Genomic DNA, 19981 nt, shown 5'->3' on the forward strand with positions numbered 1-19981 from the left:
GGCAAGGCAATCATTTGGGAAACACAGAAAAGATGTGCTATAGGACGCTCAATGCACTAACTTGTTTCTTGTTTTCTAAATTCCAAAATGACTTCAGAGTGTTTTTTTCCTTTTTTTTTTTTTTTTTTTTTACACTGGCAAATTTAAGAAGTTTCTTCCCAGTTCTGAGCTAGCAGAGCACTAGCCAAAAACTTGAATTCTGCATTTATTTTGACATAAGGATTGGAGACTCATAGGCAGGAGACAGGGAATTTTGAAAACATTTTTTTTTTTATGATCCGCTCTAATCATTAGATAAAACTAAAAAGTGCGTCTGTGCTTTGGGGGGGCGGGGACAGGAAAATGGCTTTTAAATTTTATTTTCTTTTCCCAGTGATAAAGGCAAATGCATGCTCATGTGCTTACAACCCCAGGAAAACACGAAGCACCCCCAGAAATGCTGGCTCTGTTTGCACATTGGGGGTGGGTGAAGGGCCTTTCAAAGCCCTGCATATCAGAAGGGAAAGGTATTCAGCAATACAAATTAAATATAAACTAAAGGGAAGGAAACAGGTGGCTAAGTGAACCAGCAATTGCCCTTTCACCTCTGTGGCCTTGCTTTGAATCCAGCTCTAACCAGAATTATTAAATTCATACTGATGGGATGGTGGCTACAAAGACACCAGGGTTTGATCATTTTGGCGGAGCTCATGGAAGCCAGAACGTGCACACAAGCCCCTTCCAGCAATAAGAAAGCCTGGCCTGGGGAAGGGGAAAGTTGAGATCTTTGTCATATTAATTTACAGCTGACTGAGGCTCCAGGCCATTCTGCACACTCAGAAATCTCCCCGCGCTGCTGTCCGCATGAGAACTATAAAATGTTCACCCTGGATTGAATTAGCATCCAGAATGAAATATGTGCTCAATACCTTCTCCCCTACTAAGTTTGCTCCCTTTAGGGCACGGCTGAGGAGCGCAGGAGAGGACAGAGATGCAGCACCTGCTTGTACTTCGAAAACACCAACCTCCGGGGCTCCCAGGCTCTCACAATTAAGGTGCATTAAATTCACCAGCATTTTTCACAGGGGAAGGAAAATTACATTTAGGACTTTTTTTTTTTTTTTTTTTTTTTAAATGTGTTCAATAAAATGCCTGGTTTTAATCACCAGAGCCACTCCGCCGTTCTCGCTCAGCCCAAGTGCACTTTCCATCCACCAGCCCTGCTCTGCATCCATGAGTTCACAGTCATGTATAAATGGCATTTCCCAAACTCCGCTGATGTGCACCCTGGATACACCGCAGGTGTCACAGATGACTTTTGCCACTGTGCTTTTATTTTATTTGTCAGCTCTAGATATTGGCTACGTGGAAAAAAACCTATTTTGCCTCCAGCATCATCACTAGCTTTGATAGCTCACTACAGTTTTAAAGGAAAGATGACCATGCAGACACTTGAGCAGATCCACAAGCAACCAGAGGGGAAAAAATATATATATATATATATATATTTCCCAGCAAATTCTTAGCAAAACCCATGCTGAAAAAATTCATCCTCCTGCCTGCCTGCTGCAGGACTTGATTCAGCCAGCAAGGCAACAAACCAGTCCGGTTTATAAAACTCAGTAAGCCTGCTGAAAACTAGCTAGTTATGACTAATAAATTGTCTTTCAAATGCAGTAGATTGTTGAATACATTTGCAAGGTTTGCCAACTGGCGGCCAGGGGACTTTGGGGGTGGAAATCAAAATCACCCCTTCGCTCCCACTGAATCAATTCCAGTCTTGCTTGATTGAGCAACCTCACATGCCCCCTTGCCTTCCCCATCATTGAAAGAGTATCCAACAAAAGGGATTTCAGGGGAAATTAAGCCATAGAGAGGAAGTTTACGAACAGCTTTTGATTCCTACATTTCATGAGTTTGATTAAATCGTGGCAGAAATCCCAAACGTAAGGCCATGGCACACGGTGACACAGGGAACGTAACACGGGGCTGGATGACAGAACCAAAGAAGGTTGCGAACTGTGCTACTGCCAGCTGCGTCCTCCAAAGACACCTCCCTGTTTGGTTTTAGGGTACTGAAATCTGAATTTGCACTCTGGCATGCTGGGGTTTACCTTCTCAAATCACAGAGAGGATGAACATGTGAAGAAAATGGGTCCTCGCTTTTCTACTGCATTTTTCCAGTGACAGAAGCACATCTGGACGCTTTTTATTGTATCATCCCTAGCTCCTGCCATTAGGATTAAACGCAACACTGAGTTGTGAAGACTGCCTGGCCCCTAATACCAGTGGCAGAGGCTCTGTAAGGGGAACACCCCCCCTTCAGACCCCCAGGACCCGCCCCAGACCTTCTGGATCTGCAGAAGGCTCAGAGCACGGGAACCATGCGGGTCCATCCCCAGAGAGGTGGAGAGGAGCCCTTCCACCGTGTCACATCAGAGCCACCACGCACAACAAGAACCACAGAAAGCCACCTCCGATCTCCCCCTGGCTGCCCGCTGTCGTCCCACGGCTGTCATCCCACCTGGATGCAGCTCAGCCACCCCACGGCAGACGAGGGGGAGCATCCTCCGGGGAAGGTCCATGCGGGTCTAACCTCCGGCTCCCCCACACCCTGTCTCTGCTCCACTCACGTGGGCACTGGCCACAGTCTTTGCTCTCCAGCTTTACTTCAGACCTCTCTTTCTCTCCTTCCTGTGTTCACTCTCCTCTCAATTGCCTTTCTAATTAGCAATTCCCTTCTAATTAAATCTGCCTACGCCCAAACAAAATCCACAGTATTGCCCTCGCTCCCTCTCCCCATCGACTCCACCAGCCCCATTTTGCCCCTTCCCCAAAAGATCAAACCCAGGCACCAGTATCAGTTCAAGATGCACCATCACAAACAACCCCGTAAGGATTTTACACTTCGCCTAAGGAACAAAACATCTCCAAAGAAGATAAACTGTTTCCTTATTTACTTGACACCAGCAAACATGATTCACGGGCGCAGGGGTGATCCGTCACCCGTCGCTGCGGAGCAATGCAGCATCTCGCTCCACACGACCCCGCTCCGACGCCGCTCGAAGGCAGGGAAGCGGCTGAACTCCGACACGCCAAATCCTTCCCTTTCATCTTACGCAGATTGCTCTGCCCAACTGTACCCCTTTCAGGCTGCTGTACTTTGGTGATTCAAAATGAAAAAAAGCCTAAATAATTAAAATGTCATTCAAGCTCTAAGCCGATATGAGTCACTGTTACAAAAAATATCTTAAAAATTCTTTCAGGAGTGGGGGATAATTATATTCCTCCCTATCTATTGATTTTTCTCTACAATGCAGATGTCAGATTTTCCACGGTTTTTTTCTTTTTTTTTTTTTTTTTCCCTGGAGTGAGTGTCAAGGAGGAACAAAGCACTCTTTGAGACTTTTTCAGCCCAAAATTAATTCTGAAAAAAATGGTACAGACAGGCCAATAGCACGGGAAGCCGAGAAAAAGCCTGGTGACTCAAGCTATGACTGCAAAACCCCTATTGATACCGGCTCTGGAGAGAAGGGTGGGGTACGGGGCACCAGCGTTATAAATTTAGAGTCAATTTAAAGACTTTCTTTCTGTGTCTTCACAATACAAAAGATAGGCGAAAAAGAAAAAAAAAGTCTCAATGAAGGGCAATCCTAAATTCTAGATTTTAATTTTTCTCATAATATAAATGAAACACTCTCAGAGAAAATCCCAAACAGTGCCTTGCACTTCACACACTCAGCCACCCGCCGGCCTCTGCTACCCACAGAAAAAGTGGTTCCAACATCTTTTGAAAGCCAAACACATATCAGCGTATCCTGAAGACAAACCAGCTGTAATTTAGACCCCAAGTTCAGGGAAGAGGAAGGAGGTTTACAAAGTTAAAATTAAAAAAAGAAAATTGTTTAAGGACAATCAGGCAGGGCTGTAAGGTGACAGTCAGCTACGCTGCTCCTCAAGCCCGCTGGACCCCGGCACCTGAAGCACCCCAATCCGAGGGACCCGACACGACGCCTTTAGACCACAACAGCAATACTAAAACACTCAGTTTTCCTGCTGTTATGCACCAGGTTGCCCAGCCTGCTCAATACCCACCTGCTCCAGCTTTCTTCTGCATTTGAAAGGATAATTTCTGGATTTTATTTCAGCCTCCATAATAAATATCATGCCCCAATGCTGCATCCACCAGGGAAAAGATGCTTGACGGGTGTGACACTACAGCAGTGGCACAATCCTGCTGGACGTGTAAAACTGCCTCTGAACTCCACGACATTGCTTTATGACTTTTTTTTTTTTCTTCTATACCTCATAATGGACACAATATTTAATTTCCAAGACCAGCAAGGGCTCTAGCTTTTTAAAAATTCAGTATGTTTTCTATGGTCCTTTTATGCCTCAAGGTTCGTGTTACGGCTATCGAAATTGTTTGCATACTTTTAAATAATTGCATAATTTATGAGCCCAAATCTTCCAGCACAGAGTGCTCTGGTGCAGGGCTTGCCAGGAACTGCGCTGGTGGCAGAGGCTGGATTTGGGCCAGACCTATCCAGACCCTCCACATCTCCCCCATGCAGGCTCTGCCGGATGGGTCAAGCTCTGCGGCGCGGGAAGGATGATCTGGATCACGTGTGCTGCACAGGGGTGTTTTATTCCTTTCTTTAAGAATTGCCACATGGGGAAGATGTGACACAGGTATTAGGCTCTTTGGAAACTTTTTTCTACAACTCTGACAGTAGCAAACTAAAGGCTTTAAAAAGAGCTGTGCCTGATGTTCATACAAACCTCTCATTAAATGAACAGCCACTAATTCAAATCTCTCCTGCTTCTTCCACGAAAAGAGAGAAATAATGGGCCAAAATTCCTCCTCCTTAGCCAGAAAATGACAAGCTTATGCTCCTCAGATGAGACTACTGGTTAAATAGCTTTATTCTGTACCTTGCACATCAGTTCAAAGCCCACAGTCAGGCCTATTCAGGTCCAAGCCTGTACCAAGGCGACGGCACTTCCCTTCACTTGCAGAACGTTGGTTCTGGTCCCACATTAGCAGATTATAGGACCAGGCTCCAGATTCTCTGGAAGAACCCACCTTCAGGTGAACAAACCCCACCTGCCTGTACCCTCCCACGCAGGTAGGGATGGGCTGAGATGGCCCCAGGACCGTAAGCCCACAGGCCAGGTCCCACCCATGGAAGAGGTGAATGTCTAGTTCTGCCGCAACGGGCACAGGTTGGTCCAGCGCAAAAGCTAAACTGGAGTCGCCACGAAACACAACGGCAGAGCACCTCAACTCTACAGACTGGAAAAGGAAAGAGTAGTCACTGGTGTTGATTTTTGTTTTGGTTTATTTGTTGCTGGTTTTTCCCGGCTACCAGAAAGACCCTTTGAGAAGCCACCATGACTGCACCAGCATCTGACTGACTTTGAAGACGGCGCTGCAAGGAGTGGGTGAAAGGGATTTTGAAAAGTACTTGGCATTAGCGGCTCCCTGCCTTTTACAGCCACCGAAGGAACAACAAGTCTTCCTGCCAAGGGCTATTACTAGACAAATGGAGAGAGATCAGAGGCACAAAGGAGGTTGCTAAGGAGTCAAGTGTGGGATCCCTGCAGAGAGGAGGAGGGCTGCAGCTGGGACGGCAAAGGTCAGAACATTGCAGACATCATTTTCCAAAAATTCCCATGAAGCCCCGGCGCGGGAGTCGGGAGCTTGGCCCCGCCGTGCTCGCCTATGAATAATGAGAAAGCCATAAAAGAAAGCTCCCTTTCTTCCCTCCTACCCACGCTAATGTAATAAAACAAATTAGAATAATTATTCTCAATTTCAGAGCCATAATGCCCAGGATCAGGGCACGCTTGTCACTGAAATGACAACTACATCCGTTTGATTCTTCTTCTCCTTCTTTTTTTCATATTTACAGAGATCGCCTAAATTCCAACTTTTATTTCATTACATCTAATGCAATTTTACTACAGGCATCCAGATTCTATTTGCTTCAAAGTCTTCATTATTTTTGCCAGAAAGTTCATCTCCCTTATTAGCTAATCACATCCCCACCCTTCCTAGTAACCTTTAAAATGCCACCCACGTTATGACACTTTTAACAGAATCCGAGCAAAAACAAAACAAGAAAAATGAAGAGTTTAACATGAACCACTAGTTTCTAAAATAATATGCTGCAGTTGGTTAAAAGAAACATTTTTTCCTAATAGCAAAGAAAATTAAAAATAATTTAAAAAGAGATTAAATATCTAATGGTATACAAATAATCTGGAAGTAATTGATCCTTTCTCTGTGAAAACACATCTCTGTGTGAAAGATGGACAACATTTACTAGGAAACAATGATGAGAATTTAGTGGAAGAATTTATTGCTAATTATTATAAATCTTTTTGCGCTATTTCTTTCCCAAGACTACCACTTTAAATGATCCTTTTTTCTTCTGTAAAAGGGGAAACATATCTTTTGTGTAGACTTGAAACGCCAGAGGATTTAAATTATTTTCTATGTCTCTGTCTGCCAAAAAATGCTCCAGGACTCCTCTGTTCTGCAGCGGCTTCTGCTGAGGATGTACTTGAACAGCTCTGAGAGGCAGAGCTCGGACTTGGGGTGTTCAGTCTGCAGTTACATTCAGGAAGGGAAATCCAGAAAGTGGGGGGGGAAGAGAGAAATTTTGTTTACAGAAAATAAAGCAAGGGGAGGGACCACCAAGTCACAAATCACAATTGAAAAGATGCACTTGGCTTTCCCTAAATTCCCCCTGTGCCCCTCAGGACCTTCTACATGACGTACCCAGCGTAAGGAAGAGTGGGGGAGCCACTCTGGGGAAGGGCTCCCCAATATGTGAACATAAATGGGAGAAGAAAACCCCTTCCCTGCAAGACCCCATCCCTGGCTCCTGGTGTGCCACCAGCCTGGCGAGCAGAGCAGCCCCTGCGAGAGCTTTAAGGGCATCGCACAAAGAAGGTGTCAAGGACACTACATACACAGCAGATTATTAGAATATTATTAGGTAACAATACACATATATTATAAATATTACTATTTTATTACATAACACACATATTAAAGGACCTAATTCCTGGGGCAAACCTGAGGCTTGGGCTTAAGCTCCCGGCCGGGGGAGCGGAGCCTGCAGGGCATGGACCCATCTGCACACAGACCCCAACCCCAACACCTGCATCAGCCAGTGATAGATTGGCAGCTTTAAATCTGAATTTCCTTGCTTTGGGCACTTTTAAATTAAAGTGGTAATGTGCTTTAAATCCTGTTTCCCTGCTTTTTCACTACAGTCTTCAATCCTTTCCTCCAGAAACTAATCAAGATGTCTCAGACTCACTTATACGCTCTGCTCCAGCCACCTTCCCCGGTAACTTATTCCATATGTCCGTGATCCTTTGCAAGACACAACTCCACCTTAATTCCCTATTTACTTCCAGTTTCCCAACGTGCTGTTACACTCCCAGCACGTGAAACCCCCCCCCACCTCCTCGTTGCATCTCCAGGAGCGATAATTATTTGTACAGAACATCACCTCATCAAGACAGCAAACATCACCTACTGAGTCCTTTGTACACGTCTCAGCAGTGCTGCCTGCTCCCTGCTAATGGGGCACTGCAAACCCATCCTGCTGCAAAGCAAAATGCTTATTGGAAACCCCCGAGAAACAGTAAGAGCCCCAACAAGCTGTGTTGCACGTGTACGGGCTTATGTGTCTTTAAAGCGTCACTGCTCGCAGAGCACCAGTATCTCCAGCTGGTTGTGGCAGAATCACAGAATCATCCAGGTTGGAAAAGACCTTGGAGATTATGTAGTCCAACCATTAACCTAACACTGACCATTCTCAACTCCACCGTATCCCTACAACTCCACCGTATCCCTACAACTCCACCGTATCCCTACAACTCCACCGTATCCCTACAACTCCACCGTATCCCTACAACTCCACCGTATCCCTACAACTCCACCATACGGCATTGGGAAGAGGACCCAGAGAAGAGGCTGCAGGAGATGTTGGTGTAGAGAAGCTGCGCAGATGACTTCCAAGTTGCATGGTACTGCCCATGAGCAGAGGGGCACTGCCGGGTCCTGTCTATCACAGCGTCCACGACCCAAAAAACAGGGAAAAACAGGAAAGTGCACGTCAGTTCTCCATTTCCTTCAGGACACACTAAAAGCATTTTCCCTCCCTTGTTGGCCAGGTGCAACTGGCTGCACTCCCTGAGTGAGAGCACCCAAGAGACCTGCACCAACACGGGTAAATCCCAGCACCAGCCCACTGCCATCCATAGCAGCAAACGGGCAGGCTGGCCTGGGACGGCTACTCCTGGACCACAGCTCTGCTGCCATGGAACAGGGATGCAGCAGGCTTGCAAGAACAAGAGAGTGGGAATCTCAAGGCGTTTAACCTTCTTGATCACCGATACTCCCCCCGACACCTTCCGTGCTCAGAATGTGCACTGGGAAGGGATTGGGATTATCAGCACAGCAACCACCAGTCCTCAGCCGGGTGTAACACAGAGAACTGCCAGGCTCCACATCTGTGCCCCACAGAGAGAAAGGTGGGGAGGGAAAAGGCACAGGAGATGTTTTTAAATGGAGATGATGATAAGTCACATAAATTGAAGCACATCATCACTGCTGGGTGCTTCCAGAGGGACCAGTAACACCCGACAGCATCGCGGCCGTGTGCCACGATGGGCAAGCAGCACTCACATTTGCTCTGGTGCAAGAAAACTCAGTCTCAGCTCTTACTTCTACGTTGGCCTTGAGTCCAACCTGACCTAAAGGCATTTCATGTGCCTCATGTTTTACAGGAGGAACACCAGCCGTAAACGGATAATGACATTTCCAGCACCAGCCCTTCAAGTGCCAGCTGCACGGTTGCAGCCGCACAGAGCTGCAGTAAAACAGCGGCAGCTCACGCTTCCAGGCAGGGTTCCCTCGCACAACTTTCCTCACTAACTTCATCTGCGGCAGCAATCCAGGCTGTGCACGGCTGATACACACTCGTTAAAAACCTACACGCATACTTCAAATATCTCCAAACCTGAAATAACACAGAGCGGGAGAGACAGCACACGTGCAAACGCTATCACGCACCCCCATAAAAACCACTCATGTCTCCTCCACTCAAAGCTGCTCGCTGTTTAATGCTCTTCCCAGTTAAGCCAAAGATGTAATGATGCGAGAACAGATCTTGGCATGGAGCTGGGCAGGCCTGAACCCAGCTGTGCTTGATTTTGGCAGCATCAGGCTCAACAAACCTGCCCAAGTGGGAAGGGGCCCCGGCACGGCATCCTCTGCTGGATGGGGCTCCCACGTCCTCGCTCCTGCTCTGCCTGTGCTCATCCCAGTTTCTCCCCCAGCCCTTGGCTCAGTTTGGGACCTGTTTCCCCATCACAGTCCCCAAGTCATATTTTCTGTCCCCAGCAGTTTTGCTTTTTGACCTGGTAAGTCCTTGACCTGTCCCATCATTACCACTATAGCTCCAGTTGGAAGAAGCAATATTATGCCAAGAGTTAGACCTGAACTCATTACGCACCCTGTTTATATCCACTTTATTGACAGAAAGATGTGCTGATAGGGAACAGCCCCACATTTAACTGCCTCTCATCAACAAACCCCTCTGGTGAGACTGGAGGAGTTGTGTGTAACAAGCAGAGGCAACCCTTGAGAATAATTAGTGAGGAAATCATAAAAGTCATGTCTGCAGTCAAAAGCATCAGCTTTGCATGTCAAGATTCAGCTCGATGCACGCCAGGATGCAGCCTGAGCTCCTCCGCAGCACCAGGCCCCAAGCTGGACAGGGATGTCACAGCTCATGCAACGCAGGAAAACCCCACGGCAGAGAAATCGGGAGAAGCCCCCGACACCCAGCACTGCCACTCCTTACCCACCAAGGCTGGCTGGAGGGGGCTCAGGGATGGACCCTGCCTGGGGTTCTTCCCAAAATCCAGATAAATCACATTCCTGTACTCCTATCCCTTTACACGTGTTTTTTCAGTTACTAAGTTTTATCAGTGTTACTATAGTTACGCACACAGGTGTTGACGAAAATCAAATTCTCACATTTCTGAGCAAGTAATTCTCACATTTACCAGCAGAAGTAGGGAGGTGATAGTTCCCCTGTACTCTGCACTGGTGAGGCCACACCTGGAGTATTGTGTCCAGTTTTGGGCACCTCAATACGAGATATCGAGGTGCTGGAGCAAGTGCAGAGGAGGGCAACAAAACTGGTGAAGGGCCTGGAGAATAAATCCTGTGAGGAGCGACTGAAGGAGCTGGGAGTGTTCAGTTTGAGGAAGAGAAGGCTGAGGGGAGACCTCATCACTCTACAGCTACCTGAAAGGACATTGTAGAGAGGTTGGTGCTGGTCTCTTCTCACAGGTGATTAGTGACAGAACAAGGGGGAACAGCTTTAAACTCCAACAGGGGAGGTTCAGACTGGACATTAGGAAAAAATTTTTCACAGCAAGAGTGGTCAGAGAGTGGAATAGGCTGCCCAGGGAGGGGGTGGAGTCACCATCCCTGGATGTGTTTAAGGGTCGTTTAGATGAGCTGTTGGGGGATGTGGTGTAGGGGAGAACTTGTAGAGTAGGGCTGAGGGTTGGACTCGATGATCCCAAGGGTCTTTTCCAACCTGAATGATTCTGTGACTCTAAGTATGCACACAATGTTTCTTAGACACTCAATTAATGAAGAAACAGAAACTATATTTTACGGTTTACGTATGCAATCACTAATGACTTTCAGGATCCAAAGAGCTATGATGAAGTTTCAGCAACACAGCGCTGGCAATTCATCAGCTCACAGCTACTCCCCAGCCTGCCCCCAGCACAAACGGGGCAGGTATTTGGATTCCCCCAGCACATTGTTTTCGCCTGTAGCAGGTAATTACACAAAATATATGAACTCAACAAATTGTCATCTACTCCAGGTCTTTTGCAAAAAAAGAACGGGACTAGCACTTTCTGAATGGGGTATTAGCCACAAATTGTATTTTCTGATAAAAGAATGCTCATGAGCAATGCTGCTACCTATCACAAAAACAACCCCAAAAGCAAACCAGAAACTTGCCCATCTCAGAGGCAAAGGCCACGGCCTCACCCAGTGCAGCATATGATCACAGCCCTGGAAATGAAACTTGAATCTCCCCCGCCAGCCTGGCCAGAGCACAAAGCCCAGACAGCACAAATGTGACTTGGCTTTGAAAAGCCACAAGATGCAGGGGAGATGCTGCTCTACCGAACCAGGGAAGCACAGCTACTCCTCCAACGAGTCCCATTACTGGGGATCAGGCGATTATACAAATCTGCAGTTTGACTAAATGGCTTCCAGGAGCCGAGAGCCTCTTGGGCCCCCCAGCCTGCAGTGAGGGGCTCAGAGGAGAGGCTGACCCAGACCAGGGAGTGGGGCCAGCAGCACAGAGACAGCCCCACCGTCCTCCAACCCACCAAACACACCGAGTCCAACACCAGCTCTACAGGGAACAGAGCAGCTGGAAAACAAACTCTGTCTGCTGAAAAATATATATACTTGAGAGAGGGCTGAGGCTTTGAGAGCGCAGCATCGTGCCTTCGATGTCTCCCCAGGTAGTTGCAGATGTCAAAACAGCTAATTACCACCAGACAACAGTGCCGAGCAAAGCACCTCACTGACAGCACGGGCTGCTCCTTTCAGCAAGTCACCGCCGTTTGGTTAACGTCCTTGGGTAACGCTGACGGGCCGAGCACGCCCCTCTGCTTACCCACCTCTTGATTCTCGTGGAAACACAAAACAACTCTTTGCATCTTCCAAGCTTCAAGAAATCAGAGTGACAGAGAGTCGCAAGCAAAACGACGAACACATCAAGTCACCGAGCGCTTCTGAGGCGAATCAGCCCCATAAATGTCTGTTTGCATCACTTATTTCCTAACAAGCTACTCACTCACACAAAGGGACTGCTATTCTGTTGCCTCTGCATGTTCCTAAGAAGCATCCGTCTTTACATCCTGCACTAATGGATTATTAAGAACATCAAACATATAGATTGAATCACATAATTATGCCTTTTAAAAAGTCAGCAATATTTGAGATCAGCCCAGCACTTGCTGCCAATCAAACCCCAGAAGCAGAGCCTGCCTGTGCTCCTCGCCTCCTGCAAGTACGCAGCCAGGATTATTTTACTTCTCATAAGCTGTATCTCCCCTAAGCATGCCTAGCCAGCCCTCAGGGAAGGCATCACAATAAAGCAACTTCTGGACATGATTTTTTGGGGGAGGATTAGCCAGAAAACAGCAAGACTTCCTTACACTGGTCCAGAGCTGGACAACGGTGCTCACATGCTTCAGCAGCAAACACCTGGTTAAGACTAAAAGAGGAGGAAACAGGACCATGCTGGGGATGGTGCTGAGTGTCAGGAGCAATATTCACCTCCTAAGCAGAAAAGATATTAACAGGGAGATACAAAAGAAAAGGCAGCAGCAAAGCAGGGGAGCAGGCACAGCGCATCTGTGACTTTCATGTGTTGCTCAGACATCTTCCACCAGCTCTGTGGGCTTCTATGGTTTATGTAGTAAAAAAGCATAAAGACATATCACTGCTCCAGTGCTCCTTAATTAGGAGGGTGTAAAGAAGCCTGAAGGGCAACAGGATATAGGAAGATTTTGAAATGATGGTTGATGTGCTCTGTGGAGACCGATAGCAACAATCATGCCAATTCGGGTTAGGAAATAATGTCCTTTAGGTCCAGCCTCCCTTCTTCACAGTCAGGTTTATTTTGTATCCAGCAGTTTACTGGGCTTGATCTTTTGTTCCTTCACAGGCTGATACAAGAAGGGCTGCAATGGCCATCGGTGCATCAGCACTCATTTTGGTAGGAATTCCTAGTGCTTCAGTGTGAAGCTAGAGCTCTGCATGGAAAAAGTTCCCAAATATCATACACTGAGCAGAACAAAAAAGGGGCTGACAAATGAAATCAACCCCCATGTTCATGATACAGGAACCGACTGCAGAAAACAGGAGAGCTATGGGATAAGAACCTGAAGTCTTCACTGGGAGTCATCACACTGCGAAAGAAAGACAAGTTGTCCATCTAAGGTGCGTGTCAAACCCCCACACGGCACTGCTCACTTAGCACAAGGTGAGAAAACCCCAAGCTGACCCGAGGGAACGGCGCTGCTTTGGAGGATGGCATTTTCCAAGGAAAACCTAACCCCAACCAGCTAGAAGAGTCCCCGGAGAATCGTGCGGGAAAGTCGAGCTTTCTTCCCATGTAAGACATAATCACTGCCAATCCCACCCCCGGGAAAAACTTCCTTCAGTTCACGTTTGTGCACAGGCTTCTGCTCCTGCCCAGATCAGAGAAGAAATCAAAGATGGCCTGTGAGCAGGTGCACCTCTGCGCCGGGAGGACACTGCGCTTTCAGGCATTAAACTCGCCTCCCGGTGCCTGCAAGCCCCATTACCCTGGCCAAGACGGAAACGTACATGTGTTTGGGCCCCAAAACATTAAAGATACCATCAATCACCAATTTCCACTTGCTTGTATAGATCCCCATTTAATGACCTTTCCATGTTTTCCTCTCCCATGCCTGTTACTTATATATCAGTAACCCAGACAGACGAGGGACTCGAGGGGCGGCATCTCTTCTGCAGAGGGCTCTCCCTAAAATAACGGGAGAGTTATTACTCTCCAGATAAAACCAAGAAGCAGCACAGAGATAACAGTAACAAAGATGTTTGGTGAGCACGGTTTCCCTTTATATCCAACCTGTCCCATAATTCAGAAAATATATTACAAATTAGCAGGAAGAGAGCAAAGCTCAGACTCCTCTATTTTAGAAGGAAAGCGGGATGCAGACTTAGCGATCATATAACTTGTTAAGAAAATTAGCTGTGTTTCCCTGCATTTGGCATCATGGATTGTCGATTCTTTCTACAATCAGCATCACGACTGTGAAGAAGCATTTCAGAAGCTGAGAAGCATCAAGACCACAGCAGTCAGCCTCCACCCATCGGGGACAAAGGGGCTATGCTGACATTTGGTAAAAATGTCACTGGGGATAAATGGCCCAAATAATACATTCACAATGACGTTCCTGGAAAAAAAAAAAAAACAAAACACACCAACCCAAAACCAAACCAAACACCACACCAAAAAAAGAACAAAAAAAACCCACCCCAAAAAACCAACCCCCCCCCAATCACATCCACACCCCCCACCAAGCCCTGCAAGGTCTAACCTGCATTGAAGGTAACTTGCATCTTGGACTTCACCAGATGAGGGGATTAACAGCTCACCTCATGGGATCTAACCCAGAAAAACAGGGAACACTCTCAGCTCCTCCTGAATCACTGCACAGGGCTCCTGCAGGGACTGGGACCCCTCGGGTCACCCACACGGGTCCCCATGACTGTTGTGAAAGGTCAGCCAGTGCTGTATTACTGCACTCACAAATCTTTAACAACTTAGACCTTTGCTGCCCTCAAAAATATAATGAAGAAACCACGCAGACCAGCTACTAAAGTGCTTATCATTCTGTGCTTAAAGGAGAGGACAGGAAATTTAATTTGTACTAAAACGTGGATGGAGATTTCTGGCAGGTTAGCAGCCTTCAACTGTGTTTCCTAAACAGTTGCTTAAAATACTTGAAACCTACTGTAAAACCATCTCTCAACAGTGGCTGGCGCGTTAAGTTTTAAGCGCTGCTTTAAACTTGTAGAAATCCTTCCTCAGGTGGAGAGAGGCTGCTCTCAGGACTGTGACCTCCCCACACCCATCCCACGGCTGGGGGGGACACAGCTCCAGCCAGCTCGAGCGTAGGTGTTATTGGGACCTTCTCCAGCCAACTCTGAAAGATCTCAATTTTAACCAAGTCATCGTGATGTCCAAATGAGAAATGGGGAAGCATCAAGAACAACTTGCTTCCTCACAAAAATTTAATACCAAAACCACCCTTAATTTCTCATCCAAAGAAGTTTCAACAGAACCGTTCTCGCTAGACCAACAATGTACCCTTCACAGCTGTTGGATGAACTGCATGGAGACCCACATCTCATCACCTGTGATGTCCCCACGGAGCTCTGCACAGAGCCAGCAGCAAGTCACAGGCCATCTCGTGCAGAAGGGACACGGAGCAGTGAGTACCGGCACAGACCCAGCCCTGCCGCGGGGAGGACGGTGCCTCTGTGCACCCAAGCCTGCAGCGGTGCCAGCCCTGAGGCTCCCGACCGCTTCGCCAGGCTCTGAGGCTGCAGCAGAGCCCACGCACAGACTTACAAACCACCTGTTGGTTTAAGGCAGGTCATTTTTAAGGATTATCTTCCATTATTCTCTCCCCAATCCATACGCTGTGCTTCACTTGGCTACCACACTTCCCTCCCAACATCATTTGCCCACAAACACCACCAAGCTTTGCAGACGCTCCCATTTTCACTCCTTTCCTCAGGAGTTTTGCTAAGAACAATTCCAGCTTTTTTTCTAATAGCAACTTCTCAGCTGTCCCAGGAAAAAGACTCCACAAAGCAGATCACAGGAGCCAAAATAATTTTGCATTTACCTCCCTAACCACAACAGCTTGTCTGCCATGAGTGTCCTGACATTGTGTGTTCAGCCCAGCACGGAGATCTCCCCATTAGCTCCATCTCCCGCTCTCATCCCAGGGAGAGTCAGACAGACCCTCTCTCTACAAGTCAGGCTTCCTAAAGGACTGATTTCTATCATTTAAAGTTAAGTTGCAGTTACAGATGCATCCAGTAGCCTCCCTCCCAGGGTATGGCAGGAGCAGCATGGTAGGATGCTAGAGCAGCAGCATCCACCTGAACTCCGACCAAAAGCCTTATGGCATTTTAAAAGCATTAAAAATGTGACTTTGTCCCATAAATCATTACTGAATATTTTCAACCAGCAGTTGCATTAAAATCTATAGGATTAGCTACACATGCAGATATTATATAGAGTCACAGAAAACTGGGCTGGAGCAGACCTTCAGGCATCACTTTATCCATCTGTATCACCACACAGCAGGACCCGATCTAGTTAATTAGTAATGAGCAAGAATTGCAGGAATTAGTAATGAGCAAGAATTGCAGCTTTAGGAAGCTGAGCGAAATCTGGCAACACAATAGCTATGGCAAAGAAATGAATGCAACATCAAAGAGTGGGTTTTGAAATACTACTTCCATGACACATACGAAAAAGCAGAATTTTCTGCTCTTTCAAGCTGAATTTGCTGAACTGTCATGGGCTGGGAAGTCGCCCTTAGATGCAACAAGCGTACAGCACCTGTTTTCCAAGAGTATCTACTGTGATAACACATTCTCCACTAACAAAGTGGTCTTGAAAACAGGTAATAGGAAGGTTAACGTAAAAAAAAAAAGTTTTGTCTTTCATTTCTTTTATTTTTTAACAGTGGGAGGATAATTAAGAGCTTACTGAGCTTGACTACACGTTCAAGCACTTTAAGAGCTGGAGCGAGAGAGGATTTTAGAGCAAATGGACACAGGAATGTCCATCCACCTGCAATCTCTTTCTACAGTGATGATCCTTAGCTTAAAGTTTTGGGATATTTAGCAATATCCACAATGCGGATCGAAATGACAGGATAACGCCCCTGCCACACCTTTATTTTAACAAAGATGTGTCAGTTCCTGATGGATTCTTTTAAAAGCTACTTGGGAAATTCCACTGGCACAGGGACAGTAATGCAGCAATTGTTCTCTTTGAAAACACGGAGCAGAGAATGACATTTCAGCAAAGCGCACACAAAGAAAAAATAACAGGGTAAAGCTCCTGGTTCCTGGGAATTACCCATTGGATTACCAACCATCTTATCAAAAAGCAACAATGCCCAAGCCTCAAACTTCACTTTTATTCCTTTTCAAGTGCCAATCACAAGAGCAGCACCAACATACCAACACAGATATTATTACTCCCATGTTTGTCCTCCTTAAAATAAATACCAATAATAAGTTGAAAGATTCTGCAAACCAGAGCACGAAGCATTTCCTGCTACATGTTCCTTCCTTGTAACCAGAAAAATTCCTACACCAGAGGACTCCAATGTGTTGGACCAGGGGCAGGTTTTCTGCTAGGATGAGACACTTCTTTTGCTGTCACCTCAAAAAAGCAAAAAGGTGAAGTCCCACTTACCGCTCCAAGCATGATCCTGAAAATCAGCCACCGAAAGCTCCAGATGATGATGCTGGAAGGAGGCGTGTGCCGGGGCAGGCGGGAGAGGGTCCAGAGCGGGCAGAGGAATATCCCCAGGAACCCTGTTTCCAGGAGCTGTGATTCCCATCCTGTAGTGCCAACACATGAGAAATGAAAAAGAAAATAGTTATTGTGCAAGTCCTCTAAGTTACCCTTTCACAAATTTTAAGCACCCAAGAAGAAAAAAAATAACTTGTAATGCTTTTTAAGCTTAACTTGGGTGGACTTAGGTACCAACTCTGTCCTAACACACACATCTCATGCTGGGAATTCAGATGCTTTAAGCTGATGATGTGAATGATGTGCATCTGCATTTGGTGCATTGGGTTGTGGTGTTCTCCAAGTGTGCACACTGACACTTCTGTTGTTTACACGGTTATTTTATGCAGTGTGAAGCAAGAGAAAAAAATAAGAACATCTATGAAGCAAAGGAAAATGTGATTTAAGTGCCCTGGGAATTCACAAGGTGACCCAAGCACACAACTGATCAGTGTTGCTGATTCCTGCAGACCATGGACCAACCGAGCGATTGCAAACCGTCCCGCTGACTGTGCTGGATTTGTGCCAAAACGGGGCAGTCTTTATCTTCAAAAGACAATGATTAAAATCACATTAAGTCTTATTCATCACCAACATTAATGTGCAAACCAGAAGCTTTGAATTTTTAATTTTAAAGGAAAGTCATAATGAAAAAAGTCCAAATTGTCCCTCAAGCCAGTTTTACACATTGACAGATTTAGCGAAATTACTCTAGACTGAATCCCAGTAGAGCCTAGATCAAAGCACAGCCTTGTAACCACACAGTGAACCTGTTACCTGCGATACCGGGCGCTTTGGAGAGGGCAGACTATGACCTACTTCATGCAAATCTGCATTTTGCATTTTCTTTTTCCAGCACAGCATAGAACAAAAATATTGAAATGATTATTCCGGAAGAGCCAGAACACAGCAGTTCTGTTTTGACAGGTGAAGTCCAACTCCACCATGTTTTTAAGTAACAATATACTGATGCCAAAAACAAATTACTCCAACTTTGTCCTACCTTCAATTACACACTCTTACATTCAAATATTTCTGTCAAACAACTATTGAAAAAAAAAAAAAAAATCTCCATTCTCCCTCCATACATCCTGTGGTTTCTAGAACAGATACCCCAACTGCCAAAATTAGCACTTCTGAGAGGAGAAGCGAAGTATATTGTTATAAAAGCAGCTGCACCAGCAAAGCAATGGCTAATACAAAATGTGAAAGGTTAATTGTTACTAAACCCAGCCACAAATAGCAGTTATGGGTCTAACTGGCACCAAAATGGTAGTATATCTCCTTCGTTTCTGCCTGCACAAGAATCCCACTGTTATCAGCGTTTTCATATGTTAATCACTGTGTTCCCCTGCAGACGTATAGGATCCTGGCTGGACGGCTGAGCAGGAAGGCAAGCGCCTCTACGTCTCCAAACGGCCTTTCGATCCCTACGTACGCACTTCCCTCCGAGAGCAGCATCGCCTCTCACCGAGCAGGACATGCTGGCATTTTTTTTTTAATTTTATTTTTAAACCGAACTCCTAGGGAGGTGTTTGCATGCGTGGAGGGACAGGGCACGAAAGGACCGCGCCATCCCACGGGACATATTTTTGGGGCGTTAAATGGGTTACACGAGCGCGCACCCAGCACCCAGGGACGCGTGCGTGAGCGCGCGTGTGTCCCAAGCGAACCCGAAGCCTTCCCGGTATGTGCTGGCCTCCAAGGATCATGAGTTCAGCCTGCACCTGTGCTTCTTGTTCCAAAACGACAAGTTTGAATCCTGGCACCATCACCACCACCCGGCTGCGAGTCCAACAGCATAATCCGCTGCGAACCGTGCCAGCAAGGGGGACAGCTCAGTGCCGCGGCGGGAGGGGGGGACCAGAGCAAGCAGTGCTGCCAGCTGTTGGGAGAAACCTCTTAAATTACCCACTGCTGACAACGGGGGCTGGCAGCGGGTGCAGCTAAACCGGCACCAAACAGGGTTTAACTGCAAGTGCAGCCAAGGACAAACTGCGGTCACAGCACCGTTTCAGAAGTCTCTGTCTAAACTTCCTCAGCTTGCAGCTAAATCCTGTCCAGCTCCAGCTGCTCTGCACCCATCGACAGCAACAGGCAAATTTGCTCGTGCAGATGAAGTGCTGTGCTGTACTTTGCTCTGCTACTGACCTTCATAGCAAATCACAGCAAGTTCCTGCTAAAAACCAAGTTTAAGATGCAGATATGCACAGAGAGCCTCTGATTTATTAACAACCCTCTTCCTGGTGGACTGAGTCTCCGCAGATAGTAATGTGGTCATGCAGATCAATTTTCCGGACTCGCACACGTCACCCAAACAGTTACACACCCTGCCCTTGGCAGCAGAAGCTCCTTCTCCAGCCCCCATCCACCCTCCTTCCACCCTGAGCAGCTCTTCACCCTGGACCCTTCCCTGCAGCAGCCTCCCTGCTCCCAACCCACTGCCAAAGCTGTCACCGCCTTCCCTTTCCCCAGTGAGCACAGATCTCATCCTGAGTCTACCTTGTTAGTCCTCTTACAGGCTCCATCATCTGCAAACAGTTAAGCCTTGATGCTTGATCCTACCCCATAAGCAAAGCAAGCGTTTGTGATGGTAGGATTATCCGAGATGCGTTTGTCACATTTTCTACTAAAAATTACAGCTAAATCATGAAGACTTTCAAGGATGTGAACACGTTGTTGAACATCACAACTGTATCCACAGTACAGCACAGAAGGGGGGAGCTCTGCTCCATATCACATTCACTTTATTGTAAATTGATATTAGAAAGGAA

At 46.7% G+C, this 19981-nt stretch overlaps 1 protein-coding gene across 3 annotated transcripts in view; it reads right to left on the reverse strand.

Moving 5' to 3' along the window:
* The window catches only part of LMF1 (lipase maturation factor 1), a 203577-nt gene that overhangs the window by 126660 nt on the left and 56936 nt on the right, over positions 1–19981 (reverse strand). For all 3 annotated transcript variants that reach the window (XM_074840918.1, XM_074840919.1, XM_074840920.1), the window contains one exon: positions 17109–17257. In XM_074840918.1, coding sequence (XP_074697019.1) covers positions 17109–17257 — 149 coding nt within the window. The remainder of the gene's footprint in view (positions 1–17108; positions 17258–19981) is intronic.

The sequence above is a fragment of the Strix aluco genome, chromosome 15, assembly GCF_031877795.1.
Source record: "Strix aluco isolate bStrAlu1 chromosome 15, bStrAlu1.hap1, whole genome shotgun sequence".
In the NCBI taxonomy this organism is placed as follows: Eukaryota; Metazoa; Chordata; class Aves; order Strigiformes; family Strigidae; genus Strix; species Strix aluco.